Source organism: Macaca fascicularis, chromosome 8, assembly GCF_037993035.2.
Source record: "Macaca fascicularis isolate 582-1 chromosome 8, T2T-MFA8v1.1".
NCBI classification, from domain to species: Eukaryota; Metazoa; Chordata; class Mammalia; order Primates; family Cercopithecidae; genus Macaca; species Macaca fascicularis.
This window is the reverse complement of record NC_088382.1, coordinates 106,448,388-106,474,815: the sequence shown is the minus strand read 5'-3', so window position 1 is coordinate 106,474,815 and position 26,428 is coordinate 106,448,388. Positions and strand designations below refer to the sequence as shown.

The following is a 26,428-nucleotide window of genomic DNA, read 5'->3' as shown; positions in this document are numbered from 1 at the left end:
AGAGACTGAATAGAGCAGAAAGGCAAAAGAAGGCTGGAATAACTCTGCCTGATCATTTGAACTGGGGCATCAATCTTGTCCTGCCCTCAGCATTTTTTAGTTCTCAGGCCCCCTCACACCCAGACTGGAATGTATACTATTGGTTCTCCAGCTCTCAGGCCTTCAAACTACACCACTGGCTTTCCTGGGTTTCCATCTGGCAGATGGTAAATCATGAGACTTCTTGGCTTCCAAAACTACATGAGCCAATACCTTATAATAAATTGCTTCATATATATATATGTGTTTGTGTGTGTGTGTATACATACATATGTGTGTGTGTGTGTGTGTGTGTGTGTGTATGCTTCTGTTTCTTTGGAGAACCTTGATTAATACAAGGATGATATAAAGAGATAATAATCACCAACAAAATGTACTTCTTAAGTCTTCGTAGGATAATTCTTATGAAAGGAGAGCTGAAAAAAAATGTGACAGTTCTTGGGTTCAGTGCCAACTAACAAGGGTTAAAGATAATTGAACCAAGTTTTGGCAACATTATCTTCTACTTTCTTCAAAAATACTGGTTGATGTCATCTGATCCCAGTGGTTTATTTATTACCCACTTTGACAATCAAGCTTTGAACATCCAATGCATTTACCAATAGCAGATCTAAAATCTTTAAGCCATCTACTACTAAAGAAGAAAAATCTTAATGTTTTTCTAAGAAGAAAAGTTTCAATTTGATGACATAAAGTTCTGAAACTTCCTGGAAATTGCCATGACATTTTTCAAGGCAAAGAAAATCAGGACTGTAAGGAGTCTCATAAGGCCTTAGTCTATTCAGCTCTCCTGGAGAAATCAAAGTGATTCAGCTAATTGATATTACTGATGCATTTTCCCAAGTGCCATCAAAATGGCACTGACTCTTTGGGAGGCACTTTCAATGTGAAATGCATCACAAAATGTTTCTTTTTTTTTTTTTTTTTTTTTTTTTTTTTTTTTTTTTTTTACAAAATGTTTCTTTACTGTTATAAAGATATCAAATATGTACTCACCAGCTTGATTCAAGTGAATATAATTCTAAGACTACAATGAGCCTGTCAAAGAAAACTTTTACAGACTCAAAAAAAAAAAAAAAAAAAAAAAAGATGGAAGCTCTAATTAATTCTAGAGCACTAAGCTGACATAACTGCAAATGCATCAGCCTTGGACTACACTGTTGGTGAGCCCATGAACCAGAAACTAGGAGAGGGGGAAAAAAAGAGATAAAACCAAAGAGAGAGAGTCAAAAATAAAGAAAGAGACAAAGAGAAAGAAAGGGAGAGGGAGACAAAGAGAAAGAGAGAGGTGATAAGTAGAGAGATATAGAAAAAAACATAGAGAGAAGCTGAAAAAATAAACACAAAGAGAAATAAAGAGATGGAATCATAACTATCAAGAAGAAATATCTAAATGTACTACTTCTACTTAATTAAGCTCAATACTTATTATAACCTATTAATTATTGACTACAATTTTAAGATTCATTCACAATAACAATTATCAAAAATCTATAGTTATTAACCAATGATATTTTCTATCAGGAAAAAAGGCAGAGAGATTTGCTAAAGAGAAGGCAGAGAGGAAATGTTAAGATGGAATGGGATGTTTATTAAAAAGGATACCTGATGCTATCAGCCCACATTATTTCATCATCTCGTCTCCTGGGAACATTATCCACACTTTTAGAATTTCAAAAGGAAAAACTCCTCCTATTAGATTTTCCATAAAATTAAACACTGGGATCATCACCATGCTAGGGACTATACAATAGCAACTGAAAAGAAATATCATCCCTGCCCTCAAAAGCTGAGAAATGAAGAAGAAAACAATGGCAAAGATATATGACATGAAAACAAAGAAACATATTTTTAAAAAGTAAAGAATTTACATTGTATTTATATTATATGAGATCAGAAGCAAAAATCTAATTGAATGTCATAAAATAGTGAGTGAAAAGGCAACTGGATAAGCATTGAAAGAGTAAAAGAGAAGTGGCCTCTTTTATTATTGAAGTAAGTAATAAATTATCCAAATATCTATCTTAACCTCATGCCTCACAGGCAAGTGGATTTTTGTTTTTAAGATCAGATTCAGGCCAGCATGGTGGCTTATGTCTGTAATCCCAGCACTTTGGAAGGCCGAGGTGAGTGGATCACCTGATGTCGGGAGTTCAAGACCAGCCTGGCCAACATGGCAAAACCCCATCTCTACCAAAAAATACAAAAAATAGCTGGGCATTGTGGTGTATGGCTGTAATTCCAGCTACTCAGGAGGCTGAGGCATGAGAATTGCTTTAACCCGTGAGTCAGAGATTGCAGTGAGCCAAGATCATGCCACTGCACTCTGGCCAGGGTGACAGAGTGAGACCCTGTCTCAAAAAAAAAAAAAAAAAAAAATCCAATTCAGAGTGTTCACGTAATTATGTGCCTCAATTCATGGTACAAAATCATTAGCCTATTCATCACAAGTCTCTTTGTCTTATTTGCTTTCAAAAAACTATTTATTCTCTTTTATTACCATTTCTGACTCCCTCCCACCATGTCCTAAGTAGAAAACTCTTCTAAGATGTTTTTTGATTGTATATCTTCTTACAAAATATAAAATAGTATTCTGTGTGCATGTAAAATTGTATGTATACATATGCAATTGTATTATATATATATCATTCTATTTTTTACTTTTTTAAAACCCAGCTTTATGTTTATAAGAGCCATTCATGTTGCAATACATACATTAGTCTATTGCTTCCAACTGTTGTGTAATAGTCCCTGGGGTCATCCACCAAATTTTATATGTCCACTCTCCCACATAGATCTTGCCCCCATAAATACTGCTATAATATTCATCCTTGAATATGTGTACCTTTAGGGGTCTATACAATAATTTCTCTGGGAAATATACCAGAAAAGTGAATTACTGGGTCATAGAATATGAAAATATATTTAATTTGGCTAGAGATTGTTCTCCAGAATGGCAGCACCATGCTTCACACCCACCAATTGGTGCATGAGGGTGCCTACGTCTTCACAGCCCTGCCAACACATTTTATTAATACATCACTGCTACAAAGTGATCTCATTGTTTTTAAAATTTGCATTGCACTTATTACTGATGAGTTGAACATTTCTTTACATACTTGCTAGCTTTTAGGCTTCCTCTTCTTTAAGTTGCCAGTTCAGAACTTTCGCCCATTTTTCTATTAGGTCTACTGCATTTTTCATGTTGATTTCTAGCATTCTCTAGGCCCACATATTAATTCCTTAACATTTTAGACAGTGCTAATATTTTCTCTCATTTTGCCTTCTAATGACTTTGTTCATGGTATCCTTCACAGAACAGAAATTCTAAGTTCTGACTCAATCAAATTCAGCAATATTTTTGTCTTTTAATTTATGCTTCTTAAGTCATGTTATATGTGCATAGGAGATAGATGTGCTTATTCTTACAGAAACAGCCAAGAAGAAAGTGGAAATACTTAAAAGATATGGGCAAAAAGATCTACCATGAGGAAAGCTGAAGAGGGCAGGCTACTGGGAAGGCATGATGTTGGGGCAAGACCCTGCCATGTATTAGCCGTGTGACCTTGGACAAGATGCTGAACCCTCCGAGAGCCTATCATTTGTAAAGTGAGAACAACCCCTATAGCCACAGACAAAATACATAAAAGAATCTGCACAATGACTAGACTAGAATATAATAAACATTCAATAAATGTAAATTCCTTGGCCTCCTACTTCCTCATTTCCAACCCTAACTTGATACAGAGAGAAGGAATTTGCAACCTCTGACACTTTGTAGTCAGATCCATCAACTGATCCCATACCACCAATTTCAAAGTATCATCTGTGGACACAGGCTATCTAGAGTACTTCTGCTCATTCTACAATTAGATATCAGACAAAGATTTAGCCCTAAAAAAAAATACTGAAAATGCCGTTTCCTTGATGAGATCAAAAGAGGAGACAAGGACAGGTGCAAATAATTACTTACCTGATGATGGGACTTTGCAGGTAAATTAGCATCTCAGGAACAAATGGACTGAACTTATTGGCTATAGAATGCCTTCTTTTGCTGGATGTGCTAGAAGTATGGAAGAAGGCTATTTTTAGTTTCCTATGAGACAGCAGTTTGGAAATAAGTTTAGGCTATAGCTTCCCAGGCTTTCTTATCCGTGCTGCTTAAGTTTCCAGAAAGAATAGGCCATGATGAACAACCTAATCATTATTTGATTGATGTTTATTTATCCTTCTCTCTCCCATCTGCCTTCACTGAGATGCCAACCAAAATTTCTTGTTATTTGGATATGACATGAACATAAAAGACCTATGAGAATCACACAGTGCTAAAAAGCAGCTTGTTTTAGTATGAATGAGTTTTCAAATATCCTTTTTAAATTTGTGAGCTTTTCACAATCCACTTATGATTTAACATGCAGATATCTAATATGCATCTATTACATACCAGGCCCTGGGCCTAGTGCTACGGGAGATAGAAAGATAAATAAGGTGTGGCTTTTACCCTGGAGGAGGTCACCATTTTTCAGAGGAGATAACCATGTGAACACTCAACTATAATAAAGTCTGATCATTGTATAAAACAGACAAGTGCTACAAAAGTAGAGATGAAGAAAACAAATAAATTTATTTATGTTTAAGTTCCAGAAAGACTTCAAGGAAAAAAATGAGTCTTTAAAAATGAGTATAAATTCTCCAAGCAGAGAGGGGTTGAGTTGGGTTAAGGTTAGGGTTATGGTTAGGTTAGCCAGAGGTCCAAGAAGCAGCTTTTAAGGCAAGGGGTATTCACAAGTTGAGGGAAAAGCAGATCCATGTGGCTGAAGCACAAGGTGGTACTTAACGCCATGAAATTGCATCATATCATTTAAGGAGAATGTTTATAAACAAAAGATAGAAACCTTTGAAATGCCAGCCTTTAAGATGAGGTCTAGGGGCCGGACATGGTGGCTTATGCTTCTATCCTAGCACTTTGGGAGGCCAAGGTAGGAAGATCACTTAAGCCAGGAGTTCAAGTTCAAGACCAGCCTGGGCAGCATAGTGAGACCTCATCTCTACAAAAAATCAAAAAATTAGCCAGGTGTGGTGGCATGCGCCTGTGGGCCCAGGTACTTGAGAGATTGAGATGGGAGGATTACTTGAACCTGGGAGGCTGAAGCTGCAGTGAACCATGATTGTACTGCTGCACTCCAGCCTGGGCAACAGAGCAAGACCAAAAACAATATATATATATAGCCTAGGAAAGAGAAGAGTACAAAACAGATAAAGGGAAAGGGTATAAAAAATGAAGGAGAACCTACTTTAACTTTTTTTTTTTTTTTTTTTGAGATGGACTCTCGCTCTGCCATCCAGGCTGGAGTGCAGGGGCACGATCTAGGCTCACTGCAACCTCCACCTCCCAGGTTCATGCCATTCTCCTGTCTCAGCCTCCCAAGTAGCTGGGACTACAGGCGCCTGCCACCACGCCCGGCTAATTTTTTGTATTTCTAGTAGAGACGGGGTTTCACCATGTTTGCCAGAATGGTCTCAATCTCCTGACCTCGTGATCTGTCCGCCTCGGCCTTCCAAAGTGCTGGGATTACAGGCATAAGCCACTGCATCTGGCAATTTTTGTAGTTTTTAGTAGAGAGGGGGTTTCACTATGTTGGTCAGGCTGGTCTCAAACTCCTAACCTCAGGTGATCCACTTGCCTCGGCCTCCCAAAGCACTGGGATTATAAGCGTGAGCCACGGTGCCCAGCTGAACCTACTTTAACTTATATGGCAAACGTGACAAACAGCCTAGAACAATTTCCCTTCAATCCATCAGAATGCCCCTGGAGATACCCTCTTTCATGATTATGCTCTATATTCCTTTTTGTCCTATTAAATTCATTCTAATTCTATAACCACAGAGGACCACAATGCTATTGGTAGTGTTACTTGTACTATATAACCAATGGCAATCTGTTCTTGTTTATTAATGCAAAAAAGTCCATATCATATTGTTGATTAAGGGACATAATGAGATGAGTATTGCATTAGATATGGAGAGTTGGCATTCAACATCCATTCAAGTTTCTTCAAATGTGCTTTTCTGAGCCACAAAGACTGAAAACCTAAGAACTACATTCCTGGGATTTTCTACAGTTAGGGTTCCAGAAGTAATTTAAGTGTCACCAATTATTCACACTTGAACAAGATCTGGAAAGCAGGAATTAGACAGAGACTGTTTTCTGCTGTTTCAGAGACAAGCACCATTGTGAAAATCTCTAGATTTTCTGTGGCAGTTTTCTGACAAAGGCCATTGCTTAAGCTAGGAAAGGCAACAGCAATCTTGGTAGCCTGGTTCTACAGAATTATTCTCAAATTCATTTCCAAGAAGCTCAATTTAAAGTCTGCACTATTAACTTACCCAGTGATTCTGTAAACCATTTAAAATCCTGTAAGATATTAAGAGCTGGTTAAACCAGTTAGAGGAGATGCTCATCTCCACAGCTGAACATTAACTATCCAGTCAACTCTGCACATTGAGCTCAATCTTGTGCTCTCTACCTGTCCTTCCTCTCACGCTTACATTATTCCCAAAAGGAGAAGTCATGAAGTACACACAGTTTGACATAAACCAGCAGAAGTACCAATCTGTATATGCAGCTCAAAATCCAAGTCTAGCTAGACTGAGACCTTAAGTTTGCAAGTACATATTCAAGGGCATGTCATTCACCAATCTTCGAACAATGACACTGATGTTTCAAAGTGTGTGTAAGCTGACCTAAAGAACTGTTTCTTAGAGCACATTGATGGGGAGAAGGAGTGGAAATTAGTCAACTTTGCTATTTTGTAGTCTATTAACTACATTCCAGTCATCCTCAAAAAACAGAAATATGCTTTTAAGAAAAAATGAAAAAGAAAATGATATATCAATGCAAACCATCTTAATATATTTTAAACACTCAATTTGAATAAAATGGGACAATCAATTAAAATTGATTTATTAAAATAATTCATTAATGAATTATTATTCATCAATTAGAATATCATTAAAGTACCAGTAGAAAAATGGGCAAGGGATATGCTCAAATAATTTAAAGTAGAAAAATACATTTCCAATAAACATATGAAAATATTAAACTGAACAAGAAGCAAAGGTATGCAAAGTAAAATAATAGGGAAATATCACTTTTGGTTCATCAAATTGGCAAAGATTAGGAAAAAATATCCATGCATGTGAAGGTGCAGGGTTTTGAAGATACACTGCTAATAAGAGAATAGGTATGTACAATCTGGAAAACAATTTAACAAAATATATCAAGAATATAAATGTATCACTATGTACATTAATAATTTAAAGTAATTAAAAAATATATATTTACATTATATCATTAAAATGTACATTATATATAATGTTTACATATCTATTGTTAACATTTTTAAACAACTAAAACCACTAAAAAATAAAACAGCTTCTAAGAATTTTATTGGTATTTTTTACATCTATACGAGTAGTTTCAAACTAATTGTTTCTACTCTCCTACAACTTCCTAGCATATACCCATGATTCCTCCTTTATATGTTATTTATTAAAAACATAAAAAATTCCTTTAAAAGTCTATACTTCTTTCTACATTAAAAGATTTTATAGCCATCCTATTTAAAGAAGAGAAAAGAAAATAATCTAGTCTCCAATAACAAGGTATTATATTAATTATTGCATATTTAAATTTGGTAGCAATTAAAACTTATTTAAAAAGATGTTTGCTAGTATGAGGTAAATGTTCATGACATATAAGATAAAAGGACACAAACTATATGTAGTGTGAATACAAGTTTATAAAATAAAATGCATATGCATATAGAAATATCAAAAGGAAAAACAGAAATGATAGCAATGACTCTCTAGAGGAAAATATCATAGATGATTATATGGTTTGGCTGTGTCCCCACCCAAATCTCATCTTGATTTTCCAGGTGTTGTGGGAGGGATCTGATGAGAGGTAATTGAATCATGGGGGCAGGCCTTCCTGTGGTGTTCTGGTGATACTGAATAAGTCTCACAAGATCTCATGGTTTTAAAAAAGGGAATTTCCTGCACAAGTTCTCTTCTTTTGTCTGCCATCATGTGAGAAATGCCTTTCACCTTCCACCACGATTGTGAGACTTCCCCAGCCATGTGGAACTGTAAGTCTAGCAAACCTCTTTATTTTGTAAATTGCCCAGTCTTAGGTATGTCTTTATCAGCAGCATGAAAATGGACTAATACAGTAAATTGGTACCAGTAGAGTGGGACGCTGCTGAAAATATACCCAAAAATGTGAAAGCAACTTTGGAACTGGGTAACAGGCAGAGGTTGGAACAGTATGGAGGGCTCAGAAGAAGACAGGAAAATGTGGGAAAGTGTGTAACTCCCCGGAGACTTGTTGAATGGCTTTGACCAAAATGCTCATAATAATATGGGCAATGAAGTGCAGGCTAAGGTGGTCATGAGATGGAGATGAGAAACTTGTTGGGAAATGGAACAAAGGTGATTCTTGCTGTGTTTTGGCAAAGAGAGTGGTGGCATTTTACTCCCGCCCTAGTGTTTGTGGAACTTTGAACTTGAGAGAGATGATTTAGGGTATCCGGCAGAAGAAATTTCTAAGCAGCAAAGCATTCAAGAGGTGACTTGGGTGCTATTAAAGGCATTCAGTTTTATAACAGAAGCAGAGCATAAAAGTTTGGAAAATTTGCAGCCTGATAATATGATAGGAAAGAAAATCCCATTGTCTGAGAAGAAATCCAAGCTGGCTGAAGAAATTTGCATAAATAATGAGGAGCTGAATGTTATTCCCAAGACAATGGGGAAAATGTCTCCAGGGCATGTCAGAGGTCTTCAGGGCAGCTCCTCCCATCACAGGCCTGAAGCCCTAGGAGGAAAAAGTAGTTTCATGGGCTGGGCCCAGGATCCTTATCTTCATGCTGTGTACCATCTAGGGACTTGGTGCCCTGCATCCCAGTCACTCTAGTTGTGGCTGAAAGGGGCCAATGTAGTGTTTGAACCATGGCTTCAGAGGGTGCAAGCCTCACACCTTGGCATCTTCCATGTGATGTTGAGCCTGTCAGTGCACAGGAGTCAAGAATTGGGGTTTGGGAACCTCCACCTAGATTTCAGAGGATGTATGGAAACACCTGGACGTCCAGGCAGAAGTTTGCTGCAGGGGCAGTGCTCTCATGGAGAACCTCCACTAGGGCAGTGCAGAAGGGAAATGTGGGATCAGAGCCCCCACACAGAGTCCCTACTGTGGCACCTCCTAGTGGAGCTGTGAGAAGAGGGCCACTGTCCTCAAGACCCCAAAATGATAGATCCACCAACAGCTTGCACCATGCACCTGGAAAAACTGCAGACACTCAACACCAGCCCATGAAAGCAGCCTAGAGGGATGGAGCTGCCCAAGACCATGGCAACCCACATTTTGCATCGGCATGACCTAGATGTGAGACATGGAGTCAAAGGAGATAATTTTGAAGCTTTAAGATTTGGCTGCCCTGCTGGATTTCGGACTTGCATGAGGCCTGTAGCCCCTTTGTTTTGGCCAATTTCTCCCATTTTGAATGGCTGTATTTACCCAGTGTCTGTACCCCCATTGTATCTAAGAAGTAACTAACTTGCTTTTGATTTTGCAGGCTTATAAGCGGACAGGATTTGCTTTGTCTTGGATGAGACTTTGGACTGTGGACTTTTGAGTTAATGCTGAAATGAGTTAAGATTTTGGCAGACTGTTGGGAAAGCATGATTGGTTTTGAAATGTGAGGACATGAGATTTTGGAGGGGCCAAGTCAGAATTATATGGTTTGACTATGTCCCGACCCAACTTTGATCCTGAAATTCCAGGTATTGTGGGAAGGACCTAGGGGAGGTAATTGAATCATGGGGGCAGGTCTTTCCCATGCTGTTCTCATGATAGTGAATAAGTCTCACAAGATCTCACGGTTTTAAAAAGGGGAGCTCCCTGCACAAGTTCTCTTCTCTTGTCTGCCACCATGTGAGATGTGCCTTTCACCTTCTGCCATGATTGTGAGGCCTCCCAAGCCACGTGAAACTGTAAATCTAATAAACCTCTTTCTTTTGTAAATTGCCCAGTCTTGGGTATATCTTTATAAGGAGTGTGAAAATGGATTAATATAGATGATTTTTATTATTTTTATATTTATGTACATGCTTTCTATAATAAGCAAGTATTAACTTTACAATCAGGGAAATTCTGAGTAAATGATGATGGCTCAACATCATCATCATTCATTATGTATATGGCTTGGCTGTGTCCCCACCCAAATCTCATCGAGGGACTCAGTGGGAGGTAATTGAATCATGGGCAGTAACCCCCATGCTGTTCTTGTGATAGTGAGCAAATTCTCACAAGATCTGATAGTTTTATAAGGGCCGTTTTCCCCTTTGCTTGCCACTCATTCTCTTTCCTTCCACTCTGTGAAGGAGTGCCTTCTGCCATGATTGTAACTTTCCTGAGGTCTCCCCAGCCATGTGGAACTGTGATTCAATTAAACCTCTTTTGTCTATAAATTATCCAGTCTCAGTATTTCTTCATAGCAGCATGAGATAGACTAATACAATGTAGAAGAAGGCTTTATTTTAGTACAGGTGAATAATACCCCAAGGAAAGAACTACCTTAAAAATCCACTGTTTCTCAAACACTGAATGAGTAACTACTATTTACTGAGTATGATGCTAGATGCTGAGAATACAGAAATTGATAAGACTCAGTCCAGGCCTCCAGGAGCCCCCTAACTAATATAAAACATATAATAAAACGTAATATAATATGACATACAAACATAATAAAACATACACTAAACATAATAAAAACATACAATCCTAAAATTTTAAGAAAGCCCTGTATCTCGGTAGAGATGTCAGTCTCCACTGAGGATTAATAAATACTCAATGACCTGCTATATTGGGCTCACAGACCATAAACCATGAAGACCCAGAGTTATGTCTGCTGGGAAATAATCACATAGTCTGCCCAAGTTCCTCTTTCTTGCACATATGTCAGCCTAACCCGGATGTGACGGTTGATTCTCATTCTTTCACTTGGTCCATTCAAATCTGACATCTCTATGCTATCTCAGGACTGATTAGAGATTGTGCTTTCTCCTGTCTTGTAAGTTTGTCCTTCATCTCTTTGGACTTGGCCTGCTTGTTTATCTGCCTTCTTCAAACTCTCCACAGATAACTCGCAGAGCTCTCAATCCTGTCATGTGAATAAACTAACACACCTACTGTAATACTAAAGTCTACAAGAGTGGATAAACTAACATACTTACTGTAATACTCAAGTTTAGAACTGAGAAGTTTAAAAATCTGGTTAAACAAAGAATCTACTCCATCACACACACTTGGCAGAATCCAGCTCTTGTGAATTCTAACTTCAGTGATCCCTTATGGATTGCCATAAAAATTACCCTTTCCAATCTAGAGGAGACCTTACAGATTCAGAATTCCAATGATCTCTCATTTCACAGGTCACAAAATCAAGGCCATGATGATTAAATGGCAACCAAGGTCACACAACTAGTTAGTGGTAAGCCAAAGTGAGAAGACAGGTTTCCTGAGAGAGAGGCTAGAAGATAAGCTCTGCACCACTCTGCCTGGGTTAGAGATCCTGTTATGCCAACTTTACACTATCTCTTGTGGGAATTTTCCACACCTGGTGCATTCCAACCCTCCAGTCTCTTCAGAGCTTAAAATAGTCCAGTTGCCAGACAACTGTTTATCTACTTTGAGCCCCATGGAACGAGGAGTGGGGTGAAAGTGAGTCTTGGAAAACTAGAATAGATTTCGGTGAGTAAAATTCACATCCCCTGGGTTTTGAAGGTCTCAGGAGCAATCAGTAACTTGGCTTAGTTTTCAATACCAGGCAGATAGCCAGGAAAGAGGAGGCCCAGCTTATAGAATGAGAAATGATGATGAGAAAGAAATGGGAATAAGAAAACTTTCTTTTAAAAAACACGCAGAAACCAATATGTTCTGCCATCATAGTACAGGTATCAATGGCTTTTGGAACAGATCTGCTTCAGCTAGATGGCTAAAAATAGTAATCTTATAAATGGAAACAACATTAAAATATTTGTATGAGAAGCAATATAGTCTAATGACTAAAAGCACAAACTCTGGAGTTTGACAGTTGTTCATGTCCAAACAAGGCCTCTCACCAGTTGTGCAACTCTTGGTAAATTACATAACCTCTTGGAGTCTGGTTCTCTCATCTGGGGAAAAAAAAGTGCTAATCTTTTTCAGATAACTGGACAATTGAGAGAGCTTAAAAAGGAGGATTTAAGTTGGTATCTAACATAGATTAGCATTTAACAGAAGGCAACTGAAGGAAACTCCTGACTAACACTATAGAACCCAAGCTGAGGAGCTCCCTAACACCTTGGAGAATTCTACCACCCATTCATGCAGCCTTAGAGAGATCAAAACTAGCTATCCCAGTGATTCTTCCAGCATGGCAGCATGAGTAACTCAGCAGATCTTCACCCCACAAGATATTTAGTGGGAAGAATTATTTTAAAAAAATAGTTTAATGTCTTTCAAAACTGTCCTAATGGCATACAGCAAAGGATAACATTCATACAAGAAAATTTACCAAGTCTTGATGAGAACAGTAAGATTCTGTGGCATCTGGGTCATGATCTGCTTTCCTCTCCTACCCCCAGCTCCATGTTACAGAAACTCTACTACAGGTACTCTATTCTGACCAAGTGCAGACAAGAACATGAGAGCTTCCTCTCCACCCAATTCTCAGTTTAGGGCAATAGTTTCACCTTTGGAAGGACAGGCTACCAGTGTTTCTCATTCCCCAACCCCATTACCTTGTGGCAGAACCTCTGTTCTAGTCAAGCAATGCCAAGAGAACTGAGGCGCCATTCCTCTACCCAAGTCCTACTCATAGGATAGAAACTCCACCCTAAGTAGCCATCAAGAATACTAAGACTCTGATCACCCCTTTCTCAGCTCAGTCATAGGATGTGGTCCCACACTGGAAGCTGCAAGCCAACAAGGCTGAGAACTACCTCCTTCTCCCTTCTTATCATCTTATCATCCACTAGGGATATCACTCTGGGTGCCACTGGGTGGTGCCACTATCACTGCTAGCTCCCATGGAGTAGCACGAATGTTCTCCCAGGGGAAGAGAAGTCATAAGGATGAAGAGCTCCATAGTTCTTATTGATGTTAGTGACTTCGTTTAGTGCAGAGAATGGAGAATTCCCTGCCTAAGGGTGTTGCTGAAAATAATGGAGAGCTTGGCGAAGAACAATTAAGGGGGTGCTGGTAGCTTCATGATACTGCCAGCAACAAGCAAAATGGCAGAACCACCATAGCTTTAACAGAACGAAAGAAAGAAACAACCAAGAAGGGCCTTCCTGGGATCTCAGTAAACCCTGGGGGTTGAAAAGCTACACACATGTCCTAGGTTATACCTACTCAGGAACAATCAAAACAACACGTGAGTCAGATTTGAAAACATTTCCCAAGCTGCACACAGATTCGTCAACAAAGGGCAGAAGCCTCACTCAAAGTGTTTAAGTACAACCTCTGAGCAAACACTGGCTAAAAAATAAGCTATTCTGACCCTGGAGAAAATACTACTAAGCCATGCTTAAAAATAATATTACTTGCATTATGGTAATCTGGAAGACTGTGTGCATGCCCAAGGCCGCACCCTCGCAGAAGTGATTAGACAAGGAACTTCCAAGGCATTTGGCCTTGGCCAAAGTTGGGAGAAAAAATAAACTTCTTAAGTTGTAATAACAGACTCCAAGTCACAAAAACATCCAATGGCAAAGAGTAAAAACATAACTGGCTAAAGGAACCTAAGCATAACCTTTGACCAATAAGTGGTTTATGCAGACCTATGGGTGACTCATAGGGAACCCAACTAAAAGAAAAAAAAAAACAATCTAAACAGGAACATCAGAAGCTGAACAGTGTAAGAGAAATAGATGTCACAGAGTTAATACATTCAAGCGATTAAACAAATGAACAACCAAGTAAATGGAGGGGGGAAAGGAAGGAAGATGAGTCAGTATCCAGAGTTGCCATAAAACATTAGTTTAAATATTCAGGCTTTCTGTTTTTAAAACTATGGCATAAAAAGATACAATAAAGTATAACCCATACACAAGAAAAAAAGAAGTAGGCAGTAGAAACTGTCTTTTAGGGGGTCCAGATGTGGGATATAGCAAACACTTCAAAGCAGCTATTATTGAAATATTCAAGGAACTAAAAGAAACCATACTTAAAGAACTAAAGGCAGATATGATGACAACATCTCATCAAATAAAAAAATATCAATAAAGTCACAGAAATTATTTTTTAAAAAGGCCAAAGAGAAGTTATGGAGTTTAAAAGTATAGTAACTAAAGAGACAAATTCAGTATAGAGGCTCAATAGTAGCTTTAAGCTAATAGAAGAAAGAATCAGTAAGTTTGATGATAGATTGATAGAGGTCATACAATTTGAAGAACAAAGAAAAAAAAGAGTAAAGAAAAATGAGCAGAGCCTAAGAGAAATATGGGACATCATTAAATCACCAACACACAATAAATGGAAGTATAAGGAGAGGAAAAAGAAAAAAGGGAAGAAAAAAAAATTGTGGCAATAATAGCTGAAAACACCTCAAATTTGATGAAAAACTTCAATCTACACACCCAAGAAAATCAACAACCTCCAAGTAAGATGAGAATAAAGATATACATACCTAGATACATTAGAATCAAAATAACAAAAATCTAAAAGGAAAAGAAAATCTTGAAAGCAATAAAGAAGACATGATTCATCACATACAAGGAAACCTCCAAAACAGTAACAGCTGACATCTCATCAAAAACAAAGTAGTCCAGGACAGGAATCGTGGCTCCAGCCTGTAATCCCATCACTTTGGGAAGCCTAGGCAGGTAGATCACCTGAGTCCAGGAGTTCGAGACAAGCCTCTCCAAAATGGTGAAACCCTGTCTCTATTGAAAATACAAAAAAATTAGCTGGGCATGGTGGTGTGCACCTGTAATCCCAGCTACTTGGGAGGCTGAGGCAGGAGAATCACTTGAACCAGCAAAGTGGAGGTTGCAGTGAGCTGAGATTGTGCCATTGCACTCCAGCCTAGAAAACAAGAGGGAAACTCCATCTCAAAAAAAAAAAAAAAAAAAAAAAAGAAACAATGGAGTCCAGAAGGCAATGGGATGGATAATGTATTCAGAGTGCTGAAAGTAAAAAAAAAAGAAAAAAAGAAAAGAAAAACAAACCTTTCAACTAAGAATCTCATGTCCAGTAAAACTATCTTTCAAAACTGAAGTTTAAATAAAGAGATAAAGATGAAAAAAGGCTTAGAGAATTTGCTGCCAGAAAAATCTAAACAAAGTTTTTCTGCCCAAAAGCAAGTGACAGCAGTGATTTAGACCCTTATCCTTACAAACATGAAAAATTATAAGATACTATAAATAACTGTACACCAACAAATTACATGACTTAGATAAAACAGATACATTTCTCTAAAGACACAAGCTACTAAAACTGACTCAAGAAACTGAAAATCTGATTAGACAAGTAAAGAAATTGAATTAATAATTAAAAGTCTTCCCACAAAGAAAACCCTGAATGAGATTGCCTCACTGAATTCTACCAGAAATTTAAAGAATTAATAGCAGTCATTTGTAATCTCTTCCAAAGGATGGAAGATGAGGTGACACTTTGCCACTGATTTCATGAAGCCAGTCTTACTCTGATACAAAAAAAAAAGACATTACAAGAAAATGAAACTACAATCCAATATCCCTATGGATATAAATGCAATATTAAGCAAAATACTACCAAACTGAATTCAGCACCATATAAAAAATATTATGTATTATAATCAAGTGGGGTTTATACCAGTAATGCAAGGTTTTTTAACATCTGAAAATAAATTGATGTAATGCACTGAATTAAAGGAGAAAGAATAGCCTTTTCAACAAATGAAGTTGAGACAACTGAATGACCACATTCAAAAGAAGAAAGCTGAAGCCTTATCATTTACCATATACAAAAATTAATGCAATTAATTCACAGATATAAATGTAAGGATAGCAGCCACAAAATTCTTAGAAGAAAATATGAGATGAGAGTAAAGATATACAGACCTAAATACATTACAATAGTAGTAGTAAATGTTTGTGACTATGGTATAGGCAATGGTTTGATATGACACCAAAAGCACAGGCAACATAGAAATAAAATAAATTAGCTGGACTAAATCAAAGATTAAATATTTCTGTAGCAAATATTACCATCAAGAAAAAAAAAACACAATCCTCAGAATGGAGAGAACATTAGTAAATCAAATATATGAAAAGGGACTTGTATACACAATACATAAAAAAGCTTTTAAAACTCTATAATAAAAATCTCATTGTCCAATTAAAACCTGGGCAATGAATTTGGATACACATTTCTCCAAAGAAGGTAAACAAATGGGTGAGTGAGAACATAGAAGGATGCTCAACATCACTTGTCATTAGGGAAATGCAAATCAAAAGCACAATGAGATACCACTCCACACCCACTAGAATAGCTATAACCAAGAAGTCAGATAATAACAAGTGTTGACAAGCATATGGAAAAATTAATACATTGTCAGTGGGTACATAAAACTGTGCAGCCACTTCAGAAAACAGTTTGGCAATACCTCATAAAGTTAAACACAGAGCTGGTATATGACCCAACAATTCTACTTCTTGCTTTATACCCAAGAGAAATGAAAACAAATGTTCACATGAAAAACTTGTACATGAATGTTCACAGCAGCTCTATTCATAATATCTAAAAGGTGAAAATAATCTCAATGTCCATCAACTGATGCATGGACAAATAAAAATGTGATACATTCATAAAATGGAATATTACTGAGCAATAAAAAGAATGAAATACTGAAACATGCGACAACATATGAACCTGGAAAACAGTATGCTACATGAAAAAAAGCATTCACGAAAGATCATATAATGTATTATTCCATTCAAATAAAATGCCCAGAATAAGCAAATCCATAAAGACAGAAAGCAGATTAGTGGTTTCCTAGGGCTGGGATATAGGTAGACTGGAGAATGACAGCTAATAGTCACAGTTTCTTTTTGTGGTGATGAAAATGTTCTACAATTAGATTGTGGTGGTTGTACAACTCTGTGAATATACTAAAAGTCGCTTGTACATTCTAAATGGGTGAACATCATAGTATGTGAATTATATCTGGATAAATAATGTTTTAAACTGACAATGTATTTCTTCACTGGGCCTTTCTCTTGGCATCCAAAAAAGTCAAAAGAATAGAAACTCATTCTTCTGCCACTGGAAATTAGCCCATGGATATATTCAAGGCTAACTGATAGCTCCCTGATGACTGGCTATATATCTCCGATCTGGGCCTTTACTGTATACTATCTGATAAAGCTGATCCAGGGTGCTTATAAGTAAAGGTAGAACTCAACCTTGGATAATTCCTTAAAGTAGAAACCTCAGTTCTGTAAAAATAATTAAATCAATTCAGAGTGCAATGTTCTATTCTCTATTTCATTAATTCTAAAAAATAATTCACACTGAGGTCACTTGGAAGAAGTCATAGTTTTTGTATCCTGTTTATATATATTTCAATTATCCATAGAATGATGCTAATGTTTAACTAGATAGCAATTACAAAATCATAGGGCTGGAAAGTATCATGGACCAGTAGCTACAGATTCTACATTTAAAAAGCGATCCAACATGATCAGTTCTCTTTCACAAAAGAAACAGAAGTAAAAAAAAATGGGAGGACAAAAAAGGGTAGAGAACTCATTAAGCCAATGGAATAAGAAATTATACAAATTATAATATGAATCATGCATATTGTACTCAATTACACCAAGGGACATTAGTTTTATAAAATGCAAATCAAACTGAAAACACAAACAATACCTTCTGGAGGAGTCCCAATGCTGCTGCCAAGACCCAGAATGGCTATCTTATGAATTCTTGGCTCCAGCATCACAGCCGATTCTTCTCCCCTCTCCCAGTGGGGTATTCTCACTGGCTCCAGGTGAACATTCTCCAGCCCATCTTGCTGCAGGTTTTGGTACATAATTTGGATGGCTTTTTCTAGGTTCTTGGAGCCACTCAGTCTGGGTCCAACAGTATCAACCAGAAGTGCCAGTCGCTCATAGGATCTGTTCTGGGCTTTACCATAAACAGCTAGGTTGATAATTGCTTTAGCAACATCTCCATAGCTGGCTATTTCTTCTTTTATTTCTTGAAAAGTTCTCTTAGAGATGCCATTCTTGTATATAGCTTTCCCAGAGCACAGGGATAAAAGGTGAGCACCACCAAAAAATGCGAAGATAAGGAATTTCATTTTTTTCCAGTTGGTTTTCTTGTTAAGATAATCTACATAAATAAGAAACATTATGTTTTAAGGGAAAAGAATCTCACAGCTACCTGTCCATAACCCAGGGACTGCTTTTCAAGCAGCATTCCCCTTCCCTTCCCAACCACTGCCCAACATCCACCATCAAATTCGGGCACTGTTACTCTGAGGAATGAACAAGAGGCAATGATTGACCTCCCTTAAAACTGTAGAATCACGTGTTACCTATTAATCCTGTTTAAAATATGCTAAAAGGATAAATCAAGAAAAGAGCTGGGAAGGAGAGAAAGAAGTGGTGGTAGCAGTGATAGGGCTAAGGCAGTGTTACCTGCTGTATAGTCTCCTAAATAGAGTATAATCCAAATGGGTATCCTTGCTCCCTCTGCCAGGTGTGTCCTCTCCTCTTTGCCTGTCAGACTTATCCACTGAGACCCTCTCAACTGTCATCTGTTCTCCATACTTTTACCAATCCTCCCTTCAGAAAAATAATTGCTTCTTCATCTGTGCTTGAAAAGTACTTTATACTTATGTTCAAAAGGTATTTATTGGAAGCCACTAGATGCCACAAACTGTGGTATATTTTTAAAAGGAAAAAGTCTAAGCTACTGCAAAAAGCAGAGAATTAATAAAAAGACTGGGCTTTGTTACCACTTAACTGTTTGATATCCGCCACCTACATAATAAAAATAATAATGATAATAACAATAACAGGAAGCATTTATGTAGAGCATGCTGTGTGTCAGACCTTGGGCTAAGTATGCTACATTCATTAATGCATTTAATCCTCACAACAACTCTATTAGGTAGTTTATTATTACCTTTATTTTACAAATGAGGAAACTGGGGCACCAAGAGATTAAGCAGTTTGCCAAAGACATACAAAGGCTTTCTAGCACTACAGTCCATGCTTTAAATAGTGCTACTCAAAGCATGGTTTGTGGGCCATGCCAGTGCACAAACTGTTTTTTACTAATGCACAATAGGTAAATACAGAGATTAAGAGTAAATGTATTCAATGCTGTCCAATATAGTAATCAATTGTCTCATATGGTCACTTCAATTTAAATTAACTAAAATTAAATTAAACTAAGAATTCATTTTCTCAGTCACACTAGCCACATTTCAAGTACTCAATAGCTACCTGTGGCTAGTGGCTATTACATTAAGCAGCACAGACAGAACATTCCTATCATGACAGAAAGTTCTATTGGATATCACTGGTTTAGACACTTTTATATAAACTGTATGTCTGCTACCGTTTGAACATCTTTCCCCTTCAAAACTCATGTTGAAATGTAATTGCGCTTGTGATGGTATTATAAGGTTGGACTTTCAAAAGGTATTCAGGACACAAGGGCTTCACCTTCATGAATAAACTAATGTTATTGCAGGTTTGTGCCTCCTTTGATCTCTCTTATCCCCTCTTTGCCCTCCTTCTGTGCGATGCCTTCTGCCATGTTATGATGTGGCAAGAAACCCTAAAGCCAATAAATTTTCATTATTTGTGAATTACTCTGTCTGTGGTATTCTGTTAAAGCAGCACGCGCGTGCACACACACACACACACACACACACAACTAAGACAAAAATTGGTACCAGAGAGGTGGGTTGTTATAACAAATACCTGAAAAATGTGGAAGCGGCTTTGAAATTGGATAATGCGGCGAGGCCGGAAGAATTTGGAAGAGCAACCTAGAAAAAGCCTAGAGTACAATGAATAGAGAATTAAGGGCAATTCTGGGAAGGGCTCAGAAGATGAGATGAGCAAGAGAGAAAGTCTGGAACTTCTTAGAGATTACTTGAGTGATTCTTCTTAGAGATTCACGACCAGAATGCTGACAGAAATATGGACAGTACAGGCAATTCTGACCAAGTCTCAGATGGAAATGAAGAACAATGTATTGGAAACTGTAGTAAAGGCCATCCTTGTTATTAAGTGGCAAAGAACTTGGCTGAAGTGTGTCCATGCCTGAGGGCTTTAACAGAAGGCAGAATTTAACAGTGACAAACTAGAATATCTGATGGAAGAAATTTCCTTTTTGTTTTGTTTTGTTTTGAGATGGAGTCTCGCTCTGTCTCCCAGGCTGGAGTGCAGTGGCACAGTCTTGGCTCACTGCAAACTCCGCCTCCCGGGTTCACAACATTCTCCTGCCTCAGCCTCCTGAGGAGCTGGGACCACAGGTGCCCACCACCACGCCTGGCTAATTTTTTGTGTTTTTAGTAGAGACGGGGTTTCACCGCGTTAGCCAGGGTGGTCTCGATCTCCTGACCTTGTGATCCGTTCACCACGGCCTCCCAAAGTGCTGGGATTAAAAGTGTGAGCCACCATGCCAGCCAGAAATTTCTAAGCAAAATACTGAAGGAGCTGTGTGGCTTCTTTTAAATGTATATAATAGAATGTGAGAGGAAAGAAATAATTTAAAGACAGTACTTATAATTTAAGGGAAGATAGAACATAAAAATTGTGAAAATTCAGAGCCTGGCCATGTAAAGAATAAAAATATGTGCTTAGGCATGCAAACAAAGGGTGTGGCCAAGTAACCATTTGCTAAAAAGGTTTGTATGGCTAGAAAAGAGCCAGGTGCTATTCATCAACACAATGAGAAAATGACCCCAAAGGCACTTTAGGGATCTCTGAGACAAGCTAGAATCTTGAGGGCAAAGTTTCTGAAGAGGCATCCAAGGGACCTTAGAATTCACTGCCCTGCACCTCACCTCCTCAAATGTCTGTTCCCCACATTCTGGTGCAGCGCCCTTAAACTGCTACAGCCATGACTTGACCAGGCACACGTGCAGCTAAGGCCTCTGCTCCAGAGTGCACAAGCAGTAAATATTGGTGGTATCTACACGGTGCCAAGTCTGCAGGCACACAGAGTTCACAAGCTGTGGAGGCATGGCTACCTTCACCTAGATTTTAAAGAAGGTATCAGACAGCCTGGGGATCCAGGTAGAAAACTGCTGCAGGAGCAGAGCTGCCACAAAGAGTCCCCCCTAAAGCAATGTCTAGTGAAGCTGCAGGGGCAGAACCACACCTGAGACTCCTGAACTGTAGACACCAGCACGCAAAGCCAGCACGCAAAGACAGCCTGGGAGAGCTGTAAGCATAAGACTCCAACCATCCAGCAAAGCCTTAGGTGCAGGGCTCTCCAAGTCCTTCGGGGCTCAACCCCTGCCCCAGTGTGTCCAGGAAGCAGGGCAGCATGGAGTCAAAGAAAATTATTTCTGAGCCTTAAGATTTACTGTTGTTGTCCCCATTGGGTTTTGGACTTACTTGGAACCAGCTACCCCTTCCTTGCCTATTTATCCATTTTGGAATGGGAATGTCTATCCTATACCTGTCCCACCATTGTATTGTGAAAATAGATAACTTGTATAATTTCACAGGCTCACAGCTAGAGGGGAATTTGCCTCAGAATGGATTGTGTTATGTCTCACCCATATCTGATTTAGATAAGACTTTGGACTTTTGCGTTGGTGCTGGAAAGAATTAAGAATTTGGAGCTATTGGGATGAAATAAGTGCATTTTGTATGTAAGAAAAACATGCAGGGAGTAATACTATGTCCCTCCAAATCCATGTGGAAATTTAATTGCCTTCGTAATGGTCTTGGAAGGTGGGACCTTTAAGATGTGTTTAAATCATGATGGTTTTGCCCTCACGAAAGGACAAATGCCTTTATTGAGGGAACGGGTTCTTTATCATGGGAGTGAGTTTACCCTCTCTTGCTTTTTCTCTCTCCCTCTCTTGCCCTTCCACCATGTGATGCCTTTTGCAAAGTTTTGATGCAGCTAAAAGGCCCTCACCAGATGTGGCCCCTCAATCTTGTACTTTTTAGGCTCTAGAATTGTAAACCAATTAATTTCTGTTAGTTATAAACTATCCAGTCTGTGGTATTCCGTTATAGCAGCACAAACTAGACTAAGACAACATCTGTCAAATTTAATGATTTAAAAATGATGCCTCTCTTTGTATGTCTTTTTACTTTCACCTTTCTAATTTATTGTTATTTTGCAAAAGCATTAGTCTATAACAAATTCAAAATTTTCAAAACTGTTCCTTCACTACTAAATTTTAAGAAAAAATTCTAAAATAAGCCAGCATGCAAAGCCTTTAAAAATATGACTCCAACAACTACTTCAACCTTATCTATCCTCCTCCCCCTCTAGAGCACACAGATTTTCATTCTCATTCTCTTTCTCTCTCTGACACACACATACATACACATGCATTGCTAAGTTTCTATACATTGAGCCCTTGAAATGTGTTTAGTCCAAACTGAGATGTCTTAGGCTGAGGGCAGTGGCTCATGCCTGTAATCCCAACACTTTGGGAGACTGAGGCAGGAAGACCAGTCTGGGCAATATAGCGAGATCCAGTCCCTAAAAAAAAAGAAAAGAAAAGAAAAAGAGAGGAAGAAAGAAAAGAAAAGAAAGGAAGGAAGACAAACTGAAATGTTTTGTGTTAAATATTCACCTGATTTGATTTTAATGACTTAAGTTAAAAAAAAATAAATATTTCAGATATATTGGGTTAAATAAAATGTGTTATTATTGATTTTACCTGTCTCTTTTTACTCTGTAGTATGGCTATTAGAAAAATTTAAATTGCACATTTGTGTTCATATTTATATTGGACAATAATGCTCTAGCTGCATTGAACTTCACGCTGTTCTTCAAATGCACAGGCTCTTTCGTAACTCTGGGTCTTGACATATGTTCATTCTCTTTTATTGAAAGACCCTTCTCCTCACCTCCTCCCCTTCATCTGGCCAGTGCCTACACTTACTCTTTAGTGAAAATGCTTTAAAAACTACCTCTTCTGTAAAGGCTCACTAAACAACACCCCGGAGTTACTTGCACCATCTTCTGTGTTTCTACCATAATTAACTATGTTATCAGCTAATATGTTTGTTTATAAACCTGTCTCCCTTACTATCAAAGTCAAGTAGGGTAAATTATTCAACACTGCACCTTCAATTGTTATACCCAAATATAGGCACTCAATACATTTTTATTTAAGAAATAAATGAGCCTTTAATCTCTCTAGGTCTTAGCTTCCCTAGACTATAAAAGTACTGGCCTTGCCTCCTTCACAACTAAGCTGTAAGAGTAAAAAGTTGCTATCATATTTAAAATGTTTTGAAAAATTATGAAAACTATACACTGCTGTTGCTTCCCTTTTTATTACAACTATTTACTTGCATAGGGTCCTGGTTTCTAAAGCCACTAAAGCCACTATACTGATACTTGTTTTTAAAAGCTACATTTTGTTAGTTAATAACAAAATTTCACCAGATTGCAATTTATTCTTGAAAGCACATTTTTCCAATGTGGTGTTGGTGTAAAAAAAAAAAGGTTCATAAGACATCTATTCATTAGCACTAACCACAAATATCTACTTCTCATTAAAAGTTCTCTAAGCATTCTGCAAACATTAATTAACTATTTCACAATACATTTCTAGTGATGGATTAGAATCACATAATGACACCATTGTAGAGATATATAGGAGAGCTTAGTGATCCCTAGTCCATATCCTTGCTTTGTAGAAAGTTAATTAAGACCTGTGTTTTGATTCCCAGGCAGCAGATAAACCAGAAACTATAATCAACCAGGTAATTTGACTGACTGACACAGACTTCCTGGAGGATTACAAATTGTATTTTTTTTATAGGAAACCATATGCATTTACACAAAATAGAAAATCAATGAGGAAAACCCAAATGCAGTTTGAGGGGCAAATAACTATAATAATATATATATATACTCAAACATTCTCATGCATAGAGTACCATGAGAGCAAAAAGAAGAACAAAAGGAATGCTGAAAAGCTCTAGAGAAGACATAACATCTGAAGACAGTCTTAGGAAATGGCTCAGCAAGCAGAGAAGAGGGAATGGTACCCTTTCTAGAGGGACTGCCGGAACTTAGGTCATAGTCTAGTTAAAAAAATACATCCAGAAAATAACATTGCCTAAGTCAGATATCCTTTCGCATGTATGTCACTCGTATTAATAAATAACATGCCTTTTGTTTGTTTGTTTTTGGTTTTGGTTTTGGAGATGGAGTTTCACTCTTGTTATCCAGGCTGGAATGCAGTGGCGCAATCTCGGCTCACTGCAATCTCCGCCTTCTGATTTCAAGCAATTCTCCTGCCTCAGCCTCCCGAGAAGCTGAGATTACAGGTGCCTGCCACCATGCCCAGCTAATTTTTGTATTTTTAGTAGAGACGGGGTTTCACCATATTGACCAGGCTGATCTCCATCTCCTGACCTCGTGATCCACCCACCTTGGCCTCCCAAAGTATTGGGATTATGGGCGTGAGCCACCACACTTGGCCATAACATGCCATTTTTGTAATAATACTTAATGTCTCCTTATACGGTCAATTAAATTAATTTTGACACTAAAATGATATAATCACTTTAAAACAGAAACTGAGTGTTATTCTAAATACCTTAACTAGACTGTATTTTCAAATTCCACAAACATAATAATGCTTATTTTTAAAAGGAGGTTAATTTAAAAGATAATCTTTTAAAAAAAATTAGTTTTCCCTGAGTATATCAGCAGCACTTTGGAAGATTTACTAAGATTGAAGGCACAAAACAATGAGCTACATGAGAAATCACCTAGAACCCTCAACATAAGTGAACAATAAATGGGTGTTAGTTGACTCAAAACCCGGTTTTCCCTGGAATATAATCTAAAAATAATTGATGTAATCCCCAGCTGGAATGCATAATTATATATCTCTCTAACAGCACTATAGAATTTTATTATTATTGTCTTTAGATAGTTACATTAGCCCAACTAAGGTAGTTTTCCATTAATAAATAGTAGAAAATAATATTACTAGTGATCTATACTTGCAGAAGTCACAAAAATGGAACAAGATATTGATATATTGCATTCCACTTAAGAAAATCACTATAAGATATAATAGGTATTTTTAAAACACAGAAATCATAATCTGATACATAATTTATAAATTCTAAGCAAGAAACAGAAATGTATTATAAAATTAAAATAATGAAATATATAGACAGAATAAAACTTAATCATGATCGGTATTCTAGGGCAACCTTAAAAAGTTATTTCCTGGCCAGGCTGGTGGCTCACGCCTGTAATCCCAGCACTTTGGGAGGCTGAGGTGGGCGGATCACGAAGTCAGGAGATCAAGACTAACATGGTGAAACCCCACCTCTACTAAAAGTACAAAAAATTAGCCAGGTGTGGTGGTGGGCACCTGTAGTCCCAGCTACTCGGAAGGCTGAGACAGGAGAATGGCGTGAACCTGGGAGGCAGAGCTTGCAGTGAGCCCAGAAAAAAAAAAAAGTTCTTTCCTAAGACACAGACTTAGGGTCACTATACATTGGAAAATTCATTCTAGATCTGGAGTCAGTTCAAAGGATGATGATCAAGGGCCATCAGTTTGTTGGCATGAAATGACCAAAAACACTTGTTTACTTCAGTGTGAAACTTTTAGGGAATAACCATATAGGTAATAATGGCTTATCTGGAAATTTTGAGGAACTTCATATGTTGTCCTTGTCTTGATGTGGCAATGGATGAATTATCTATGCTAAAGAGACAGCAGGTAGTGAAGATCAGAGGAATGGTGGCGGGCGCCTGTAGTCCCAGCTACTTGGGAGACTGAGGCAGGAGAATAGTGTGAACCCGGGAGGCAGAGCTTGCAGTGAGCCGAGATCGCGTCACTGCACACTAGACTGGGCAACACAGCGAGACCCTGTCTCAAAAAAAATAAAAAACCAAAGTAGATGTTTTCAAGCAAATCTTGGGGAGTACTTCCTTCCTATTGCTTCTGTACCTTCCACGATTTTCCCCAACTCATCATCTACCTACTTGTCATTTTCTCCATAGGCCACATACTGTAAAGTTGCCATGGGGATGAAAAAAATGCTGTGAAAGTCATCTGTGCCTATAAAAGATGCAATTCATTTACAAAGACACTCAAGATTTTCTTCCATT

General features: G+C 37.9%; 1 protein-coding gene across 17 annotated transcripts in view; it reads right to left on the bottom strand.

Annotated features, from left to right (window-relative positions):
* Positions 1–26,428, bottom strand: part of CPQ (carboxypeptidase Q) — a 491,970-nt gene that overhangs the window by 336,932 nt on the left and 128,610 nt on the right. For all 17 annotated transcript variants that reach the window (XM_073999152.1, XM_073999150.1, XM_073999151.1 and 14 more), the window contains one exon: positions 17,993–18,457. In XM_073999152.1, the coding sequence (XP_073855253.1) occupies positions 17,993–18,425 (433 nt within the window). In that variant the 5' untranslated portion in view covers positions 18,426–18,457. The remainder of the gene's footprint in view (positions 1–17,992; positions 18,458–26,428) is intronic.